The following is a 22,985-nucleotide window of genomic DNA, read 5'->3' on the forward strand; positions in this document are numbered from 1 at the left end:
GCAGGTCAGTGGCGTAGAGTGGTGCAGAGTGGCGTGGAGTAGTGTAAAAGAGGGTGGAGTGTCATAGAGTGGCATAGAGTGGAGTGGCATAGAGTGTCATGGAGGGAATAGATTGGAGTGGTGTAGAGTAGAGTAGAAAGGAGAGAGTGGAGGGCTAGAGTGGAGTAGAGTGTCACAGAGTGGACTGACATAGAGTGCAGTAGAGTGGCACAGAGTGTCATGGAGTGGCATAGAGTGATGTAGAGTGGAGTGGCATAGAGTGGAGCAGAGTGACACAGAGTGTTGTAGAGTGGCATAGAGTGATGTAGAGTGGAGTGGCATAGAGTGGCGTAAAGTGGCCTGGGATGGAGTAGAAGGAGTTGCGTACAGTGGAGTAGATTGTCGTGGAGTGGAGTGACATAGAATGGAGTAGCATAGAGTGCCATGGAGAGATTAGTGTGTTGAACTGTGTCGTGGAGTGGCATAGAGTGTCATAGAGTGGAGTGGCGTAGAGTAAAGTGGTGTGTAATGACATAGAAGGAGTTATGCAGAGAGGAGTAGAGTGTTGAAGAGTACAGTGGCGAAGAGTGGAGTACATTGTCATAAAGTGGGGTGGCATAGAGTGGATAGAGTGGCGTGGAGTGGAATACATTAGAATAGAGTGTTGATAAGTGGAATATCGTTGAGTGGACTGTTGTGGAGTGGAGTGGCGAAGAGTAGAGTAGAGTGGAGTGGCATAGAGTGTCAAAGAGTGGAGTGGTGTACAGTGGAGTAGTGTGTCATAGAGTAGAGTTGAGTACAGTGGCGTAAAGGGATCTGCATATAGTGTCACAGTGTGGCTTAGAGTGATGTAGAGTGGAGAGGCATAGAATGTAGTAGAGTGTCATAGAGTGGGGGCATGGAATGTCCTAGAGTGGAATGGATTGGCAAAGAGTGGAGAGGCATAGAGTGGAGTGGTGTAAAGTTGAGTAAAGTGTCGGAGAATTGAGTATTGTAGAGTGAAGTTGCATTGTGTAGTTTGGAGTAAAGTGCCAGAGTGGAATGGAGTACAGTTTTATAGAGTGAAGCAACGTACCGTGTTGTAGAGTGAAGCTGACTGTTGCAGAGTGTCTTTTCATAGAGATTTGTGTTGTACAGTGGAGGAGCATAGAGTGGAGGGGTGTAGAGTGGAGGGGCATGTCATAGAGTAGAGTGGCGTGTCATAGAGTGGCAGAGAGGAGTGGCATTGAGTAAAGAGGCATAGAGTGGAGTGGTGAAGTGTGAAGTGAAGTGGCATGCCAAGTGGAGTGGCATAGTGTAAAGTGGAGTGGCATGTTGTAGAGTGGTGTGTGGTGCCGTGTTGTGTTCTGTGGAGTGCATGTTGTAGAGAGGAGTGGAGAGGCATGTCCTAGAGTGGAGTAAAGTTGAGTAAAGTGGAGTGAAGTGCTGTAGAGTGGAGTGGAGTATCACAGCATGGAGTGGAGTATCGTAGAAATGAGTGGCGTGTCATAGAGTGGATTAGAGTGGCATAGAATGGAGGGCATAGAGTGGAGTAGAGTGTTGTGAGTGGAGTGGTGTAGTATGAAGTATGCATGGATTGGTAGCGCACTACCATTACAAACAACACATTTTCAATTGAAATGACCATTACATTTGCACAGATATACAGTTTACTGATAAAATTATACAGCGCACAAACAATAATGTGCAGACATGTCATCAACTATTGTATTGATTTGTTTTGATCGTATTAAAATATTTGTTTTCTCCAAAATTCAGAATTTTTTTTTTAATTGCTTCACTTGTGCTTTCCTAATTCTGATATGTTCTGAAAAATCTGCACAGTTAATTTACAGACATTTACATTTTGGTGTGTGTTAGTAAAAAGTATTTCCTTGCCCAGCAAGACTGTCACATAAATACTCTCACTTTGAAGTCAGAGACAGCAAAGTAAACACCAAGCACCCTGGAAGACAGAGCCTCACATTTGACCTATGTCTTTGCATGCACATCAAATATAACAAGAGAAGAAAATGAATTAAAGATCTATTTACAGAAAGTGAGCACAGTGGAAGAATACAGTAAATAATCTATGCTTCATTGGAAGGGTGACCTCAAGCTGGACAGCCTAAAATAGAAAGCAAGCAAATGTGAGCTACAATCCACAAAGCCATGGTAAGCAATACGCGGAATGCATTCCCAGGGAAGCTTTCCAAATGTCCTCAAGGTGTTGTTAGCAAACCAATAGGCTTTGACCAAAACATGGTAGGCAGACACCTTTGCACATATTTTTAGGTAAGAAACATCAGCTGCAGCTAATAACTGCAGTGGCAACCGATGCTTATTCAAGTTTATCGCTCAACTATTCCCGACTTACCTCTGCGGGTGGGACTCCCTCTGGGGGTCGACACTGCAAGAGAACCTCATGTTCTAATGGCACCTCTTTTCCCAGGGGTTCCTGGTCAAAGTTCTTCCTCAAGTCTGAATTAGGAAAGATAGATAGAAAACACACCGAGGTAAGAGTCAGAAATCTTTCATAACTGATGACATGCGTGGGCGAGGATGAGTATATGAAGGAAGGTAGGACTTTCATATTGTCTGTGAATCCACATAACATATTGCAGCGCACTGGATTATTTTCAAACACACATGCTATTGCCTACCAAGGGACAGGACTTTGGCAGACTGTGCCAGGGCAAGAGTTTTGAGTACCCCTTGCACATTTTCAGACAATACTAATAGTACATGTCATGTTTCCATTTTAAATAAACCTCACTGCAAACTCATTGTTTAGCTGATGAATAACAAACTTTGTTGAACTTGTATGAGAAAAATTCGAGCAAGTGAATTTGGACGAGGTGGGTGGCAACAAGTTAAGGACCGTGCATGGAAAATAATCCAGCGCTTTCCGGCACTTGTTCCACAATGTGCAGGAAGCCTCTCCCAATCAGATTTCATCACCCAGCCAGAGAAAGGAACTGGTGAGATTAAACAGCCTTTTTCAACTGTTTTCCCCACTTTTCCTAATTTTTCTGATTCTTTAGAACATTGCGGATTTACTGAGTATTCAAATCAAGTTCTGATAACTACAAAAATGTAAAAAGATATGCCAGACCCTATCCTCGCAGCAAATGAATTGTTAAAGATGATACTTCTCGTACTGCCTCAAAGCCACACTTCACTTGTGACTATGTGGGAAAACCATGGGGCTGCAGTTTTTTCTGTAATCAGTAAGATGATGAGTAAGGTGATTGTTAATTTAGAATTAGTTTCTTCCCTGCACTGTCGTTTGCCTGAGGTGAATGGTCTTTGCCTCACATGATGTGTTAGAGGTGTTCGGAGGAGTACATCTTTGAAACACCTATTTGGCTCTGATTGTGGGACCATGGGGTGCAAAGCCTGAATAAAGTAATAGTGCTCTCTTGTGGAAGGGAGTTCCAGGTCAGTTATGGAAGAAAAGGGAGCTAGAATATCTCTGTAGCATGCTTGTAATCCGTCGGTGTTAGTCACTTGTGGTCATGCCATATGTACATTTCTAACATACAGAAGTGTAGCTAAAGTGTGTGCAAACATGTTGCTATGGCTCTCAAAGAACTAAATGTGCACTACAAATCTATTTTTCTCTTTGCGTATAATGAATGATTAATTAACTTATTTTGGCAGTCGATTTATTTAAAAAACACATATAAAACGATATTGACTTTAATAGCTCCGTAGGTTCCAGTGATTTAACTTCCTGGATTAAAAGTTCCTATTGAACAGCGATTGTATTGGCTAAAGCTGCGGTCCTGTTTTTTGTCACTAGATGGCAGTAGAGTCAATGCCAAATTATTTTGGTATGGTTTTATTAGCCTCTCGCCACATAAAAGGGATCCACCTTTTCGGTTACCTGTCTTAACTGTTCAAGGTCCCTCCCAATTCGTCCCTGAGTCTCAGGAGTTGGACTTAAAATGTCAGAACGTTTTTATTTCCCTACTTATGAATTATCAGCTCTTAACTGCTGTAAATCAACTAAACAAATTGTTAATAATCAGAGATATGTAATTTACGAGCTGGCCATGCATAGACCCGAAAGATGCGGCCCACGCACATAGCTGGACTTATTTGTCATCTTCATCAGACTTAGTTAGAACCAAAGCAAGATAGAAAAAGCCAACAAAGGGTGAACGGAGAAGAAGAGAGAGAAAAACAGCGAGAAGGGAAGAAAGCAGGGATGAAAAAGAACCAGCATAAAGTAAGGTAAAGAGACAGGAGGTGTAGGAGGGTGAAAGAAACAGTCATATGTAAAATCGACAGAAGGCATCTTCAGATGGCAGTCTCGGAGTCTGGCAGGTGCTGGCTCCTAAGAAAACCCTGGGTCCATACACGTATTCTTTTTCACCAAATAAAACACTGCACAATTCCGTGACACGTGAGCTGCGGTGTAAAGTTGCATCAGCTGGTGTAGGAGCGCACACTCACATGCTATCCGGACGTAGGCCTTCCTGCTTTTAGTCGTTCCTGCTGAGCTCCACGCCACACACTGGCACCAGAAATCTTCCAGGCCAAAGAGTTCCTCCACCTGCTGCCTTGACACCTCGATCTGGACCTCCCGAACCACTAGACCTGCAAGCAGGAAGCAACAATATAGCGCTGTGAAAAGAATATATGAAAGGCCTTGTCGACTGCACGCTACGCAGAGGGTGCGCTCTGAAAAACCTGGCACATTGCACGCGTGTTTGCAAGCCGCAAGACTATGGGGCTCCCGCATGCTTGTAGGCAACATGCAAGCAACACTGTGTCACCGCTCGAGCAGGATAAGGTAGTGTGCATCGGCCACATGGGGCGTACTGGTAAGCAGCCTCAAAGACTGCATATCTGTGTTAAGAGGCAGCGGGGAACAGCATGAGAGGGAGTGTGCAGAGCCGTAGTTGAGGGGGCCACTCAGGGCCTTAAGTGGAATGAAAAAACTGGGGGGTCTCTCAAAGGGGCGTGGCCGATGTAATCAAGGGCATGGCTTAAATATACGCAAGCTAAAAATCTGTGTTTAGAATGGTGTGGCGCCCAACTAGCATGTTGCTGCTTCTCGTAGGGTGACCAGACGTCCCCGTTTTCCCAGGACAGTCCCCGTTTTTGGAGAAGTGTCCCTGTGTCCCGACACTTTTCTCCAAATGACTCAAATGTCCAAAAAGTGTCCAGGTTAAACACAGAAATGTCCCTGTTTTTCATTGTTCCGGGTGAGCATGCGCGCGCATGCTCTCTTTGCACTGTTTACGGCATGTGTCGTCACTGAGGTGAGCGCTGTAGCAAGAAGTGAAATCCTTTGAAGAGAGAGATTTTACACGCAGCGCCACCTACGTCATCGTGCCAGCCAAAGTTTCAGCTTTGGATAAAACAATATTTCTTTGTCCTGTAGCTTGTATTCATAGCCATACAAACTTTTCAGTAGCCCTTATGCATACCGTGCGAGGATTAATGCATTGCTCATTGCATGCTTTATTCATAACCAATTGATGCATGCTCTGTGTTCTCCATATCAAAGCTATGACTTGACCTTTTGACTGACCTTTCAGATCACGGCAAACTGTTTAGCTGGAAAGGACTTAAAGGAGCAGTATTAACACCTGTGGAAGAGGCGAGCAGCGCTGCTCGAACTTTTTCCTCAGGTCTTCACACTATTGCACTATGAGATGATACCAATGGCTAGAGTGCACTATACATACCCCAGTAAGGTAACATGACATCCCAGCAGTGACCACGCAAATGTGGGAGGACTGTGTGGTCGGCCAGCATTTGCCACCCTTAAGACCCTGAGGCAGTAATACCTGGAGAGAAGTGTTTTTTTTTTTACATTGGCCCATGGCTGCCATTTGGCAATTTCGCTTTCCGCAGTTTATCTCCCATGCTTTTCTGTCATGAGCAACTAAGCAACATTGGTGAGTTGTACTTTACGTAGTGCTGACGCGCAGCTATAGAAACGAGCATTGATAAAGCTAGTAAATCTGGCGTTTGCTAGCCTATGTTTTATTGATTTTTGGCAAATATATGCTATAGTCCTTAAAAGTGTAAATGTAATAAAAAGTACTAATGCTGCTGTGTAAAGGAGAGGAGTGCCAATAAAAGACTGCGGATTTGTTGTCTGTAATGCTTCATCTCAGTCTGTGTAGGAAGCTGTCATTGTAGTCCTTTTTCTAGGTCTATGACAGCTGTCAAATAGTCCTACTTTTATGTCGATGGTTACTGCAAACCGTAGCCCTACTTCTATGTCTATGACCTGTCCCCATTTTTTGTTTTGAGAATCTGGTCACCCTATGCTTCTGTCATTGCAAACAGATATATAATACTGATGCAACAAGTACCATTACACCTACAACAAGCCAGGGCTATTGGCTTTGCCAATGATTTATGTTTGTGGAAGATAAATCAGCAACAACTAAGGCTTCATTGTATAAAATATTCACAATGTATCAGTTCTGAAATGATGAGCCTGTGACAGTACTATAGCGAGTGTCTTTGAAGTTACCTCACAAGCAGTTAAGGGTGGTACTGCTGCAGAGGTAAGATTATTTTATTCCACCCTGAGGGCAAAAATGGAGAGCCCGATGGAGACCCGGTTCGGCACCTGCTTTTTAGTAGCACTGGCAAGACCCGGCCCACTTAAAGCCCTGTGGCCACTGCATCTTAAATGTAGCTGATTTATACTATCGGACCAAGAATGAGGGGTCCCTTTTCATTGCTTGCTAGGGCCCATGGCACCCAGGCTGCACCTCTGTCTGTGTGCTGATAGGTAGAGTGAGACTCAAACTGGATTCAGGAGCTGGTAGAGAAGAGTCACATGCAAATAGTGAGGCACAGGGAATCACTGAAGCAGTGACATGCCTTTAGCCCCAGTGGTGGTGCGTCCATTAAGGGCGCTAGGGCATTACCCCACAAGCCGCCCGCAGCTCCCTCGACGTCTCTGAAGTTAAGTAAACTGACTCAGTTTACTTAAGTTCAGAGACGCTGAGGGAGTGACAATCATGTCAGTCAGCATGACGTCAGACTGCCCACCCCCTCCAGAGTCTGAAGGGGTGGGTGGTCTGGCGTCATGTTGACTGACATGCATGCATGAGGCATTGTCAGACCAGGGGCAGGCAGCACCACAAGTGCGCATGACTGGTGAAGGTCGGTGAATTTTTCCACTGTGCCCAGTCATGCGCACTTGTGTTTGCACTGGCTGGCGCATGCCCATTAGGAGCTCAACCCTCGGTCTCCTAATTGGCAGGCGGGCGGTGAGTAACCCTGCTCTAAGCCAATCCTGGCGCTGCTGTAGCAGCATCAGTATTGGCTGAGAGAGGTTGCACTTGCCACTCCAGTGACGCGGTAACGAAGTTGAAGGCGCCAAAGAGGGAGTCGGAGGAGAGGCGGCGCGGACGGCGAACCCGGTAAGTTTGTTTTATTTTAATCTCACCCCTCCCCCCCCCCCCGCGAGTATTGCGAGCGCGACTGTCCATTGTGTAGCTTCGTTGCTTAGGCTTGGGGAAATTAAACAGTTCAGTTCAGAATAACTGGTATTGCAGGGCACAATTAATTTTGTCTGTTAAGGCACACCCGGTGCAGAACTTTACAGTGGGAGTCAAGTACACCTTAGCACAAAAGTGGGCACAAAAATCCCTGGTGCACACAAAATTTTCACCAGTGCCTGACAATATTTGACTCTGCAGCTTGTGTGTGCTTGTGCGCTTGAAGAACCATGATGAAGTTGATGCAAACCTTTATGTAAGTGCAGAGATACTACAGTTAATGCCACTACATTGTTAGTGCTGCAACTGCATCTTTCTGTGTGCCCGCCTATCTCCTTTTCACTTGTGCAGTAAAGAGTGTGCCCGCTTCCAATATTACAATGGACTGTGGCCCTTCACACCCATTGTGAGTTCCAACACGATACTTCCCGTACACAGTGAGTACCAGCCGTACACTGACCCCTGACTCTGAGTACCACGCAGCACAGTCGTCACTGCCCTTCTCGTGCACAGGTGAGTTCCAGCGCCATACTGCCCCGGAGTCGGCATCCGGCTCAGGGAACCCGTCTGCTTCTAAAGAAACACGGGCAGCGAGGGCTGGGGCAGGGAGGGCTGGGGCAGCGAGGGCCGGGGCCAGCGAGGGCCAGGGCCAGCGAGGGACGGGGCAGAGAGGGAAGGGGCAGCGAGGGCTGGGCCAGCGAGGGCTGGGCCAGCGAGGGCTGGGGCAGTGAGGGCTGGGGCAGCGAGGGCTGGGCCAGCGAGGGCCGGGGCAGCGAGGGCCGGGGCAGCGAGGGCCGGGGCAGCGAGGGCCGGGGCAGCGAGGGGCAATAAAAGGAGCGCGCCTTTAATTCTGACACATTTACAACTTTTAAATTCTGAGACAAGGTATTCCGTGCCTCCAGACGGTCTCCTTATCCGTGTTTCAATCAGGTATTTTACGGGACAGGCCAGCGCAGAACGGAGGTGCGCAATAGCACAGGGCCCTTTTGTTAAAACCTTCAATTAATCTGTCATGGTCGGTTTTGAGTCACTCCGTTCTGCATGATTTGAGTCAGGCCACTGAGGCCAGGAATATTAATGCTCACTGCATTACCCCCCCGAATAGGCGCATTTTTTACCGGTGCTTAATTTAGACAGGAATGTGAACGGTGCCCAAAGTTTTTCACAGAAGTGCAGCAGAGCTGTTGTGGAATGTAACGGTTGCCGTATCTCAAGGGTGTCTAATAAGCCATTGACCCTCCCAACCCAAAAAAAAAGGAATGTCCGTCTGCCCCAAATGCAACTACGGCTCAAATTAAACACTCATCACCCAGCTCATGGTTGGTATGTTTTAGGAGTTTGTTTCTCGTTCTAAACTGCATTTATTATAATTGCATTTATATAGCACGTACTATCCCTGATGAGGATACAAACACTTACATTGTGAGTTAAATCCGGATAAGGGAAGGTGATTTTCAAAGGTGGTCTTGTTCTGATTTCTAAAACTCTGAATGTGGTATTAATATCAATTTATGAAAAAAGGCAGGGCGCAGCACAACTATATTATTGCGGTATTACCACATGGCATTCAGAGCATCATTTAACGAGGACGAGAGAATATGCACAATCCTGGGTATGACGCCTGGGTAGCCTGTGAAAATATAACTTACAGTCTGGACAAACAAATAAACCAGACACTAACTCACTCATCACTTCCTCCACATGTTAATCTTAGAGGATCTACCACTGACATATTCTCAGCTTGAATTTTCTATATCTGTAGTATGTTATGTCGAAGTCAGCTTTCGCTGACCCAAGAACTGCTCGCCATCTTTGTAACCAAAGTACTTGAAATATGTGGCTTTACAGGAGGAAATTCTGTGGCATGGTTGACTAAATACTGTGGCATGAAAAGGGCTCATTATGCAGTTTTGTGAGTAAAGGCAGTTTATGCAGCATTTTGAATGTCATTTTTACATGTTTGGGTGATGATGCAGACCAGTCCAAACACTCTGAACTTGTACGCCCCCCCCCCCCCACTTTCAAATGTCACCAGCCGCCACTGGCCTCCTCCCATACAAACAGCCACATAAGCACACCTGCCTCTGCAGACGGATCTCTGCCTCCCTCCCTTAAACATATATTGTTGTGCAGAGCTCTGGGTTGAACATAGAGACTGAGAGGAAGAATTGCTGGGCACAACTCCTCATTTCTCTTCTGCTTTTACCCCTTAACTAGGGTGACGAGATACAAAAAAAGGGACAGTTCACTAAAATAGAAAAGGGACTACAATGTTTCATCAGCTAAGGGGCACAGAATGACAGCGTGCATCAATCTCGAAAAATACCCGAGGCACTTAAAAAAGAAATACAATGCAATATATAAATCCACCATCAGACCTGTTACTTTAATTGCTTTCTGAGAACAACTGCTAACGTATTCCGCTTTGAAACACATTATAAACGTCAGTTGGCCCTCTCTGGAAGCGGGACATGTGGCCAGTTTGCTAAAAATCTGCCGGGACAGCTGCTGAAAAACCCGGACTGTCTGTCCCGACAAATCAGGAACGGGCGTTCAGTGCCCGAGTCACAAACCATTTAATGAGATGTCGCAGATTACACTTGTCTGAAGCGTGATTTACTCCCAATTCTCTAGGAGTTAATCCCAGTTAGCCATGGAACATTCCTGATGTTCCCCCTTCAGTTTGTAATGAACACACTACAGCTGACATAATGTATCATAAACATTGTTTATTATGTGTTTGTCCGAAGTATGGGCGTTGTATACTTTTTAGGTCTCGCCTGGTGTAGGCTGCGCAGACGCGCAGTCTCGCTGGCGAGATGTAATTAATTGGGGTATTTTCTGTAAAGGGCATTAAGCCCCGCCCCTCTTTTCCATTGGCTGGCGTCACCGTTTATGCTAAACGGTGGCCAGCCATTGGAAAAGAGCTGTTTGTGACGTTTTTGTTCGGCTTTTTGAGCCGTCCCATTTGGACGGGCTCGTCTGCCTTCCGTGCGTCTTGAAAGCTTTCTTATCGTTATGGGGCCATGTGTTTCAAACACATGGCCCCATAAAGACAAGAAAGCTTTTACAACGGATGAAAGTGAAAGCGGACTGTGCTTGTTTGTCATACCACGAAGACATTTCCTTGCGAAGATGAAGTTAATATTTCACTCGGGAGCATTGTTTAAACATCTTCACCGCCTACCACAATTCCCAGCTCAAATGCATCCACTGGTGCAAAGTACCATGATATAGCAAACCACATAATTGACGGGGCAATCGGCCAATAGGAACACTCACTGTTTTTGGAGATCAGGCCTCTCATTCAAGTATGGTTGCAGTACATTGAAATGGGTAGTGTGGAGGCTCAGGATTTAAAGAAACAGTACACAAGAAAGCACAAGTTGTTTAGTTTATTAGCAACTCGGGCAACAGATAGTAAATATTTGTGCAAAGGTGGCATCTCTTAATAGTCTGTTTGTACCCTTTCAAACAGGAATCTCCAACTGTTTGCCCGGTCTTAATCACAATTATACATGCGCTCTCGAATTTGACAGGTTTCGACACCCGATACACTGACAGATTGCGAGACCTGATACACAACGGCAACGTTTGTTATCTGGGTAACAGTTTGGTCATGAGAGGAATCAGGAGTCACAACTAAGTTCTGATTCAAAAGTCAACAAATTAGCCGCTAGTCATAGGCGGATCCCCTCATTTGCCAAGACTTGGAAAGACCTCCCCGTCCAACTCCAGTCTCGCTGCCAGGCTTCAGCAAGAGACGCCAGACCTGGCTCTTCGATCCAGTCTCGCTGCCAGGCTTCAGAAGGCGACGCCAGACCTGGCTCTTTGACACAGCACCCAGATACCCCTAGGGGTGTAAGTGTAGCGCTTTACAAATGCTGTTTGATTTGATTATGGTATCCTACTACCACTTTTGCGTTTTTTCTTTCGTGTCCTTCATTTTACTTCCTGTGCATCTTTTGTTTTGTACTTCACCAATGTTTCGTTTCTCATTTTGATCAGCCATTTATATTTCTTTTGTCATTCACCGATGTTTATGTTTTTTTAATACTACTGCTCGTCGTTTTGTTGGGATGAGTCATCCCATGAAGCATACTCCCAGAGGGGGTTTTGGAAATAGACCCTGCCATTGTTGGGTTTGATGGTTACTGCAGTGACGTCACCGCCAAGAAAATAAAGAAAATCGAGGAGTATGCCTCATGGCGAGCGAAGTAACCACCATACAGTGTCTGTCTTGTATTTGGAAAATTACTGCAGGGCACATTGCCGACAAGACCTAGCAGACCCAACAAACTGGCGACGAGTGGGCTCTCACTACCCGCATGTGTGTAGTGTGCACTGCTGTTCGCAATGATCAGCAGAGCATCACATGTGGCTCCGCTGTGCCTCCAGAGCCCACAGTTCCTCCGGCCCTTCCCAGGGCCTGGTGTCCCTCTTCAATTGGATGCGGACCATCTCCCATGGGTCAGCTGTGCCCCTGTAGCCCACAGCTCCTACTGTCCTCTTGGGCCTCGCCCACGCTGGAACCGGTTTGCCTCCTATGGCCGTGCAGGCACCGTTTTTGGTTGTAGTGCCAGGGAGGAGTGGCCGTCTTTGTCTGGCAGCTGGTCGATGGTTGCGCTGCCCAGCCTGCACATTCCAGACACTGTGTGCTGCCCAGAGCGCGTCAGGCAGTGTTGCTCGAGCCTCCTGGTGCCTGTTTGCTTCTGAGACATCCTGCTCCATATGTTTGCAACGGTCTGAGGTGAGGAAGGCCTCTGTGCCCGTTCCACAGCCTGCCAAGTGGTCCCCTGGTATGTCCTGCAAGGTATCCAGCCTAGTAAGGTTTCCTGCAGGGGTATTCTACAGTACCCTGATCACATGCACTTCTGATGGCTGCACAGACCATGCCAAGGGGAGAGGAGTTGGCCTAACGGCTAGAGCGGTCGACCTCAAATCTGGGGAACCGGTTTCGAGTCTCAGCAAAGATGCGCAACATCCTGTGATTCTGGGCAAATCACTTAATCTCCCTGTGCCTAACAAAAATTAATGTGTCCTCATGTAATGCAACTTGTGCTCGTGAAAAGCGCTTTGATACCAGATACCTTTGGGTCAAGTTTGCGCTATATAAAACTCTTTAAAAAAAAAAAAAGTAGTTATTATTATCATGTGCACAGATTGCAACACAGTCGCCAGGCTTCCATCCTGTGCACGGATCGGCATCACCATTTGGCACTGCATACCTGGGTCACATGGATTTCCCTGCAGGTCAAACTACCACTCCTTGGTGCTATTCAACACGTGCCCATCTTTCTGCTGCACCATGGGAAGGGTGTGCTTGCATAAGTTTGCCTCAGCTCTGTGCGCGTAGTGACGGTTCTAAGTCTGTCTCGTCATGGCCTCAATTCCTGCGCTGGAGCCATTCGTGATCGATGGCCCTCTATCAGCCCTAGCTGCGAAATAGAAGAATTGATTTGAGCGTCTGGAGACCTATTTTTCGGCCGTAGCACTAGAAGAGGACGGGCAACGTCCCATGCTACTACGTTTAGGGGGTGCGGCCATCCATAAGTCGGGGAAGTTTTTTTGTGGAAATTGACCCAGCTTTCACATGCAGGACATATAAACAAGTGTTAACCACCCTGTAATGGTGTTACCCTGCTGGGAGCTTCCCTTCCCCTTTCTCTACAGGATAAAGCAGAGACACTACACCAGTATGTAAGGGGTTCTTTCCTGTTTTATTGTCACTTGTCAGAATCCCCTGTTTGTCCCAATAAAGTTACTTTCATTCAAAGATAAAGAAAACCAGAATCCTCTTCTTCTTTAGTCCGGTCGCCTCTGTAGCTGTTCCGTGATTGTAAGGTTGTCTGGCCTGGGCTGAAGGACTCTGAGGGAAGGTCAAGGTAGCGCCAAATAAAAGAAAAAAGAAAGAAAGAGGGTCTTTAGACACCTGTTCTTTTGTACATGGGGGAGGGTAAAATGGGGAAGTGTGTACCACCACCAGTGTCCCTAACTGTGCAGTGCTTGGGTGTAGGGACATGTAAAGGGCACAGTTTGCTGAGGCCATTCGTCCCGCCAACCACTCTTTAAAAGACAAGCATTGGCATAGCCAATAGGTCTCCCTATTGGGACCTTATAAGTATTTAGTTATGCAGCACAGTATCATTGGTGCAACAACACTAACTATTGCATGGCTAAACACTTATAAGGTCCCAAAGGCGAGACCTATTGGCTATGCCAATGCTTGTTTGTGTATGATTGTGCGAGCAGTACAAAGTAGTCACCACATCTGTATTGTCTTATGCCGGTGTGAACTGCAGATTGCACTGTCATGTATGTCTAACAATGTGTGTGTGGCCTGATATGTATGTTTGTATATGCAGCATGAAATACTTAGATGTTTGCGTTTGTAGGCCAGAAAGGGGGATGTGCCTGTAGGTATATGTGTTTTGACAAGCAGCATTATGCAAGATGTGGATGTTGCAGGCACCTTTCATCTTTGGACCGTGTCTCTGTTTGTACAAGGTAGCTGTCGCTGTAAACAAGGGAGATTTGTAAGTAGCATAAGAAAGCACGTGCTACTGAGAAAAGAACGTAGGTATTTCATTCCTAGCATTTAGATTCAAATTGCAGTTTACATTTTGGTTAGGGTCCAAATGCAGAGCGCAAAATGCCCTATGTATAAAGCTAAAGGTGTTGTTTTCTTAAAGGTCATCAACACAGATGTTTTTCCAAACAGCATACAAGGGGTCTGACGCTAATATTTGCATGCTTTGAGTTCAACGTTGATCCCTCTTCAGGCTCTCTAATATGGCCGCCATCTTGGAGAAATTACTGGTTTAAGATCAAGGCCTCTTTACAAGCCACAGCAGGTTTAAAAATGCCCGTTCAAGAGGCATGCAGATCACAGGATGGAATTATCTCACTAAAGGGATCTAGCTGCTAAGATGCTCGATTACAGGGTCGTGTTTTTGCAGTTCAGTATTTACAAATTTGAAAATAACAGGGATCTCATATTGCCCCGTCAGGGGTAAATAGCTCGACTAAGCTTGATTTACTGTTAACATTCTGATGATACGTTTAAATGTACTCCTTCAGTTACGATTTGAAAGATCAAAATAAAAGAACTGGAATTCAAACAAATGACTGAGTAACAAATGAAATGACACAATTTAGAGATTTCAGATAGATAAATTTGCCCCAAACTGTGTAGAACACCATCATTTTATCTAGTTGCTGATCCCAAGTGGTGTGTTATGCATCTGTATATAACAGGTTTTTAAAAGTCTAAAAAGGTGAACAAACTGTGTTCAAAGTAAGATTTTACTTATCGAGTCAGTCTCTGCTTATCCATATGCATATGTGTTTGTAATATGGGTGAAGTTCCTCAAGTATATATGTGTGTTTACATGAAGCCTGAGGCCCTCTGTTTGAGCTATTTAAACATTACTGCCCGCAGCCGCATGCAATAACCACTGTTATTTATCATCTCCATAGTTATGGGCCTTAGGGGCCAATAACAGCTGTTACTGCTCAGCAGGTGAGTGCAATACGGACATAAGCACATCCCTTCCACACACTTACAGAATAGGGAGCATTGGGGAGCCTGAAGCCTTTCACATGAATGGACCCAATCCTCCTGTGACTCTCCCTATGCCTCTTCTAATTGAGATATCAATTTACAGATGGCTGCCTGGGCTCCTCCCCCTCTTTTTGGTGAAGGGAAGCCCAATAGGCCAAGTAAGTTTAAACAATGTTTAGAAGAGGCAGCAGGATCATGACGGTAGGATAGAGTCGCTTTTTCAACCCGTTATAAGTGGGAGGCTGCTCATACACCTCCAGGACTTCCTGGTTTGCCACCTGCAGACACTGGGAGCTAGCTGGCTAGCCACTGAATGCTCTCTCTACAGGCATCTAATGTTAAATATAGCCAAAGAAACAATTGATGGATGGATGCTGGTCAATGCAAACGTTCACCCCCAATCACAAGGATCTGGGTTAAATCCATCATTCTTTTGCTCACCACAGTTTGGACCCAGCCATATGCAAATCAGTCTTGACCCTGTGCCCCATGGGACCAGTCCAGCCTCAACTGCCAAGCCAGGTCCTCCCTGGACCGGAAACAAGCATCCTGGGACCGGTTTCGGGGCATCACCCTTCATCTGCCAGGATAGCTTGAATCCAGTAGTGTAGTGAGCACGTAACCCACGTCTGGGCATACTCTTCCCACTTAGGGCTACATATGCAAAAAAACAATTGATGGACGGCCAGCATAGGGGACATCCTGGATGGCTGACCTGCTCCCAGTGTTCTGCTCCGAGTGCTAATGTGATTATACTCCAAATTCACATTTCAGTTGTGTGACTACAGTGATACATCCTTAAAAAGTAAAATATTTGTGTGTATATAACTAACAGGATTCAAAAGCCTAGTGATATTACAGGAATGTGGGCACAACTGCACAAGGGAGTGCATGAATGAAGAGTGCAGCCAACCCCCGCGCTGCTGGAGCAGTAATGTGAAACAGCTTGAATGGCGAGGAGCACACAGGCAAGTGCACCTTTCATCTGGGACAGTTAGAACGATAGTACTAAGTTCCTCTGAGAGACCTTCCTTATGCATCAAACTCACCATGGGCAGGCGGAAGTGACATCACAAGGGGAACGAATACAACTTTACCACAATTCGATGCACATTACTAAAAAAAATTATTCTGAAGAATTTTTTCGGAAAAGGGCTTAGACCACACTACTCACATAACAGGCCATACATACATGTCTGCATACATATTATTAGTGAGAGTCTGTAAATTGGCAAATAAAATGGGACCATTTCTTCTAAAAAAAATACTTGTTAAATGCGTAGTGCAGCTTAAAATACATTTGCACCAAGATAACACAGTTTGTTGGTGGTTCACAATCTTTAGCCAATAGTCTAGCTGCATGCAAGAGTACACAATTCACCACACTGTAATTTTAAGGAAAGATGGGAGCAAATGTGAGCCAAGACTTTTCTATAAATGCTGAAGTTCTAAACAGCCCTCCGGTCAACTGTGAATTGATTTCACAACACTAAAGAATGTTCTGGAAAAGCTGGGTCGGCTGTCAAACAGAACGAGCCGGTCCTAGAATTGCCGTGTTTCCAAAAGGACCACCTTTAACCATGATTTACGGCATATTTGCCATTGAGAGTTGCACCTCAGGCGCCAGTGATCTGAAACCTTGTTAATCACACTTAGTGATAAAAAAAAGGTTATTATAAACAGAAGGGTGCAACGCCTGAGTACATCACGACGAGCACGCTTGCCACTGTCTTGTTTCATTAGGTTTCCACATCATATGTTAGTCGTAATAAAATAATTAACTGTTCTCGTACATTTAATAGGTACTTTTCCCACGAGAACCGCTTCCAGCAAAATGTCAGTTGTCTGACGTCTGCGCTCACCCCTGGTGAAGGGAATGATACATTCCTGCCTCCTCCCATCCATACATGCGGGAGCAGCAGCTGCGCCGCGAGAAGCGGGGCGGCCGAGTGAGAGAATGGGGTGAACCATCCATCACCAGGGTTGCCAGCCATTCTCATTCCTCCACATCCACAGTGGGCCTCAGTGGGGCACCTGATGCTTGGTAGGGCTCCCCCAGCTCTCAGATATTGCTTCTCGCCTTTGCAACCCCACAGCTGAACCTGAAAACGTATGGTCAAGACAATCAACAAAACATTGACTGGCGCCCTATCAGATAGCTCAGCCATCCCACATGCCGGATAAACCTGCCGCTGTAGCACATTATTCCAGCTGACTGACCCACACTTGCATACTCACTCTCCGGTCGACTACTGCTAGCATTTGTTTATTTGAGTGAGGTGTGCCCAGTGCTTAAATAAAGTTTTTTTTAGCAGCACTCTGCTGGTGTTGGCAAAAGTCAGGGTTGACCAATACGAAGCCTGCCTGGTCTTGATGCCACCTCCTGCCTCTTTGTTCCACCAGCCTGCACCCCTGGTCTGTTATATCACTGTTGCATGTTCTTTTTCATCTTGCCTTTCTCATCTTGTCGGGGTTTTCCTACCTATCACTTCCTCTGTCTTTTCTCCTTTTCAGCCTTTATCTTTCTTACTGCGGGGCAATGCCTGAAAGTGAAAACAAAGACTTGGTCCCACAAAGTGCTGCAGCCCACCACCTACAACGACCAGTACAAATTAAGTACTGCCTAAAAACTCTCGGCTCCAGGTGTTGACATGCCTGCCTTATGCGGTTGCTGGGTCTAATAGCCATCAAAAGGGAGAAGTATGTTGATGATGGTGTCTAATAGTCTCTGTGTTTAGGGCTTATTCACAGGCTAATTAAAATAAGACATGGTCCCGAAAAATTGAGTGTCTTTGACAATCACCTGCACACACCATCACAAACTGAACACTGACGCTTATCAGTATCCAAACAGTGCCCACTTTTTTTAACCATATCTCTAAGCTGTACTGCATCTTGGGGTTAGTTGCACATGCACTAAAGAGGCATTTCTACCATCTGATCTCATTATCGGGTTTTATGACACCTTATATTCCCCTCAGGCTGCTACCAAGCAAACAGCTCCTGCTGTTTTTAAACAATCCCTCCAGGGATTTGCAGTTTCTAGTGATTTGCCGTGAAAGAACTAAAGGTGAATTTCTACATTCTTAATAATATATTGTTTAAAAAGTTTCATATACATGTGTGAGGATGTTGCCAAACATGTATGAGAGATAAGGGGGAGGGGTGGTTACAAATGGTGATACATGAGGCATGTTTGCTTCAGGTCTATCCACATTTGGTGCAAGGTGATCCATTCTGCCCTGCGATGAGGAACACACGGGGCACATTGAGGAACAGGAAGCCATAGGTGATGCAGAATTGAGGTCTAAAAGAAGGGGCTCGGATCCTGACCCGAAAACTGGGCCCCGCAATCCTAAAGGATGCTTCCAAGAGCCATCATTGCAGAGACTACTCTCAGATCTGTAAAAGCCTCAGAACTCCTGTGTTGAACAGATTCATAGTTTCTATAACAACATCAAGCCCACTGAAGTGGCTGCATAGCAACATATTTTGTGGTTTTACAAGACTCCTTAAATAAATGATGTCGGGTTCCATGAGGAGGCGAAGGGAAAGAAGTACCGGAGGATGTTGCCTGGTGTGATCAGAGTGATTCCCTTCGTCGACTATGAGCTGCTTCTCCCCTTGCTTCATTCAGTGGGGATGAGAAGCCTGGCTTTCTCACACACACCTTCCTTTCGTATCGATGCCTCAGGATTATCTCTTATTTTTAATATCTACATGATGCCTTTGATACCCTGGTGGAATCCCCTGGGATTTTCATTCTGCTATGCGGATGGCTCCGTGGTTCTCAAGCTCCTCAAGCTGAGTGTTGATTTGGCAGCGCGTTTTTTATTAAATGCAACTCTTCAAGACTGCACTGTGTGCTTGTAAGTACTAGGTGCAAGTGAATATATGATTACTTTGTTTCTTTTTTCTTTAAATCTTTATTGAGATTTGGAAGACCCTGAAATGCCCATAGGAATCACTCTGTAGTCCACACTTCTCTAAAATTCCAATAGATACAGATATAAACTGGATGAAAACTGGCAACATCCAGTAGCTTTTTATTACATAAATAACTCCTTCAACATTTTATAGCAGCCACTCGAATCCTCTCCTGCACCCTTAGTAAGGCAATGGTAGGGAAGGAGCGAGATACGAAAAACAAACAATGAACAGGCAACACTTCACCCCCAAACCTTCTTATCTGCAGAATTTGTGTGAACTCTCTGAAAGAACCTTACTGTATGTCCTCAGGTTTCCCATCACTGTACTTTTATTATTTCAAACTTAAATGTATACTCTTTTTGCCGCTCTAGTGCATGGAGTTTTATATATATACATTTGCTTTTTATCACACAAGACTGTTTAATATTCATAAAGCATGTACATCTTTGAAAAATACAAAAGTTGGAAGGACATAGTTCCAGGCAAATAAGATATTCTTCTCAAAGAAAATATATTTTATAGTTTCATGTGATGTTGCCAATGCATCTTGAATCTGAGTAATGGCTCAACGATGTGAACACTTCAAAATGTCAATCAATAATGGAGAAGAATGTGACAGGTAAGGAACATCTTCCCTTTGCTTTATTAAACAAAATGCTACCAAGAAAGGTGATCATTATCCATTTTACCAGCAAACCAATAGGGTAAATTATTCTAAATAACAAGAAAGCTTTCAGGGGTTGATGCATTAAATGAACACAAGATCCTTACTGCTGACCTGACAGCCCTTGGGGGGGTCTTGCTAAAATTAAATTTTTGGTCAATCATAAAAACAGTTTACAGAAGCGATATATTTCCTCGGACAGTTGTATGGCCATGAAATCCTTGGACTGAGACGAGTCTCTGGCCACCACCAGCGAGGGCCGGCACATTGTGGATTTTAATCTGTGGTTGTTGGTGTAACATACATGGCACACATGTGATTCAGAAAACAATGGCCAGTGTTGGGGAGCTCCTCCACTGAAGGAAAGTACTTTTTATAAAACTTTAGGTCTTTCGCCTCAGAATTGAAGCTCTAGCTGCAAAATAAGAATGCATCACTGTGAAAGAGTGGCATTTTAATGCGTAAATTGATCTCCCGAAATAGAAGGAATGGGGTTGATGTAATGTTAGTGAGGCTCCACCTTTATAAAGGACTCCGGCACGGTTATTGCGTAAGTAATTAACTTTATTACTTATATATTCATGTTATATGGAGAGCGCCGGGAGACGTCCGATCAGCTCCTCGGCTTAGCGCTAATCGCGTTATCATCAAGATGGCCGCCGCGTCCTATGTCATCGCGCAACCCCGCGATGACTAGAACGCTACACTACAGTTGATGGGGCAGAGTAGACAGGCTCCGAAAACAGAAAGAAAAGAATTGTTCAGACAGAGTCACGTGACTCTGGAAATAGAAGGTATGTGAATGGCCACGTGCCTATGCAGATGACAAGAGAGCCTCTTACTGTCGATGAATCATGTTGTCCTGAAAAACTGGGGCTTCCAGGATCCACTCTTTGTTTTACAAGTAGAGAATATATTTTCTGGTTCACTTAATCACTTGCACAGTTCTCATGAAAGTATAACTTCCTCTTGCTAAGAGGTTTGCCGCTGAAATAGCACAGTGGCGATGCTCTACCTCACATTCAATAATGTACGTAAATCAGGCCCTGCCCAGCTATCCATTCAAATTAAATAAAATAAAAAAACAGAGAAACAATCATTTTAAGTCTCTGCTGCTGACTACAATTAAAGGCCATCATAAAGCTTAATGCAAAGAAGCTCTGCAGTACAATCCAGAGATTATGGGTGAGAAAGAGAGTCCCAGACTATCCCACCAGTGACAAAACCACTCCGCCTGTTCCAGAAAAAGCTAAAACGTTAACTTTTCCATCAACCTAAAAGTCAACAGACTGACATTCAGGAAAAGATTGATTGGTTCCCTCACCGAAACTCCCCCTCCAACTTCCACGTGTCCTGATGTTCTAACAGCCGCGGTCCGTGCAGGTAACAGCGGTGGGGTGGTGGGGGATTTCGAGGGACGATACAGAGGGAAAGTGAAATAAATTATTAATTTTCCCTCAGCATCGTCCCTCGGAATCCCCTCACCCACCTGGACCCACTGCCCCACCACTGTTGCCTGCACAGACCGCGGCTGTGTTCCAATCATCTTGAAACCTCCACCTAGGCCTTACTACAGCCTTATCGCATGCTGCAGAGTGCTAAACCTTCTGTTTAAGGCGCTCTACCCAAGTATAGGGCAGAGCTGTAGGCAAAGGCATATAACAACAAGCAAGGGCCTTTAATGATCTGTGTAGCCTGGGGATGCAGGGTTATAATGTTTTTAGAATATTCAAGCCACTGAGAGTAGACTGTTCTAAATTAAACAGTGACAAACAGAAAGATACACATTGGAAAGCTGGAACCTATTGGCCCTCTGTGGAGCCCCCACCATTTCAACATTCTAATAAACTTAAAAAAATTATCCATGACTTAACAAGAGGGAGTAACTGAGTTAGGCACCTGCCATTGGTGGCCAACAATAGATGTATCAACAAGACATTACATTTCCTCTTACCTGTCACCTCATCCAGGCTCTCTTTGGTTATATGGTCATTTTGGTTAACCCACTCTCCGTTGCACTTGAAGTAGATCTGGGTGGCTGGGTTAGCCTTGCAGATCAACTCTACTGGCTTGTTCTTCACGATGTATGCATCCTCTGGCTCCAACAAGAAGTGGGGAAGGGACTCAGCCGGTGCTGAGGGGAAGGAATCGGGAAGGACATCAGTGTATTCGACTGCTGGAAGAGAACACATGAAGAGAAAGAAAAGTGAGCTTTTAATATTCAAGTTATAGCAAAAAACAACAATCCACACAGCTACTGCATAAAATTGAAAGATACATGTTTTAGTCAAATATTAAACCTTTTATTTAATGTATTTAAATGGGGCACATTTATTAGTTTATATTTTTTCTATTCTTGTAGAAGAATATGCTATTTATCAAACAAGAAAAAGAAAAAAACTATAATTTTTAAGAACAATAAATTTGAAGATCCTATCCTTAGCATCTTAGTTTTAAAAATGAGTGTGCCCTCAAAACGCTCTAATCTGCTGTACATCACGGGCAATCCCCAAGTGTGATCTTGAGTGTTCTTTGGTAAAATACATATTCTTTGTGGTGGGAGCTTTGGAGCTTATAGAATATGTGTGAATGCTGATGTTCTAGTCCCAGGGTAGTCAGTTCTCACATACATATATATAGACCCGCCACTGCTTCTCTTACAAGAGGCGTTAGGCCCTTAAGGGAATACGTTATAAACAAGTACTTTATTTACAAAACCACAATACGACAAAAGTATACCTGCAGTTAAGTATGTTGTATTTCAATTATATATGAACAGTAAAAAACTGTAAGAGAATGTTTCATGCGTTTAACATTGGTTTCGCAGTTTGGTATCTGTTATATGCTTTAGATTCACTTGGGCTGCATACGCCTGCCCTTTGGTGGTTAGTTAATCAATGGTTCTATACCAGGCTTCTCCAATGAGCAGCTCGTGAGCTACCGGTAGATCTACAGCTACCTAGAGGTAGCTCGCCTGTGCCAAGTCCAGACTACTAAATTAGAAGCTTTTACTTGACTGAATTATTTTATGTTTATCAAAACTGAAAAATATTTATTTGAAACAAAAATGTGTAGATTTGCCGAACTGATAAGCTGATGGTTGAATTTCCAACGTATATTTAAAGCTGATATTTGAGTGATAAATCATGTGATTATTTATAATCACATGATCATATTATTACCCTTGTTCCAGGGCCATTTAATCCACGGCTATTATGTATTACCCATGTAAAGGCATACAGCCCTAATCATATTAGTAGCTCAGGATGATTATTATTGATCATAAGTAGCTCTCATTACAGAAAAGGTTGGAGACCCCATTCTAAACATTCTGAAAATATTGCATGGAAGTCAGCACAAGTATACTTCTAATAGGACTATCATTAAG

General features: G+C 44.7%; 1 protein-coding gene across 2 annotated transcripts in view; it reads right to left on the bottom strand.

Annotated features, from left to right (window-relative positions):
* The window catches only part of UNC5B (unc-5 netrin receptor B), a 331,662-nt gene that overhangs the window by 88,560 nt on the left and 220,117 nt on the right, over nt 1-22,985 (bottom strand). For both annotated transcript variants that reach the window (XM_085607093.1, XM_085607100.1), the window contains exons 2-4: nt 21,552-21,773; nt 4,420-4,563; nt 2,336-2,439 (exon numbers count right to left, since the gene is read on the bottom strand). In XM_085607093.1, the coding sequence (XP_085463219.1) occupies nt 2,336-2,439; nt 4,420-4,563; nt 21,552-21,773 (470 nt within the window). The remainder of the gene's footprint in view (nt 1-2,335; nt 2,440-4,419; nt 4,564-21,551; nt 21,774-22,985) is intronic.

The sequence above is a fragment of the Triturus cristatus genome, chromosome 1_2 (assembly GCF_964204655.1).
Source record: "Triturus cristatus chromosome 1_2, aTriCri1.1, whole genome shotgun sequence".
Taxonomy (NCBI): Eukaryota; Metazoa; Chordata; class Amphibia; order Caudata; family Salamandridae; genus Triturus; species Triturus cristatus.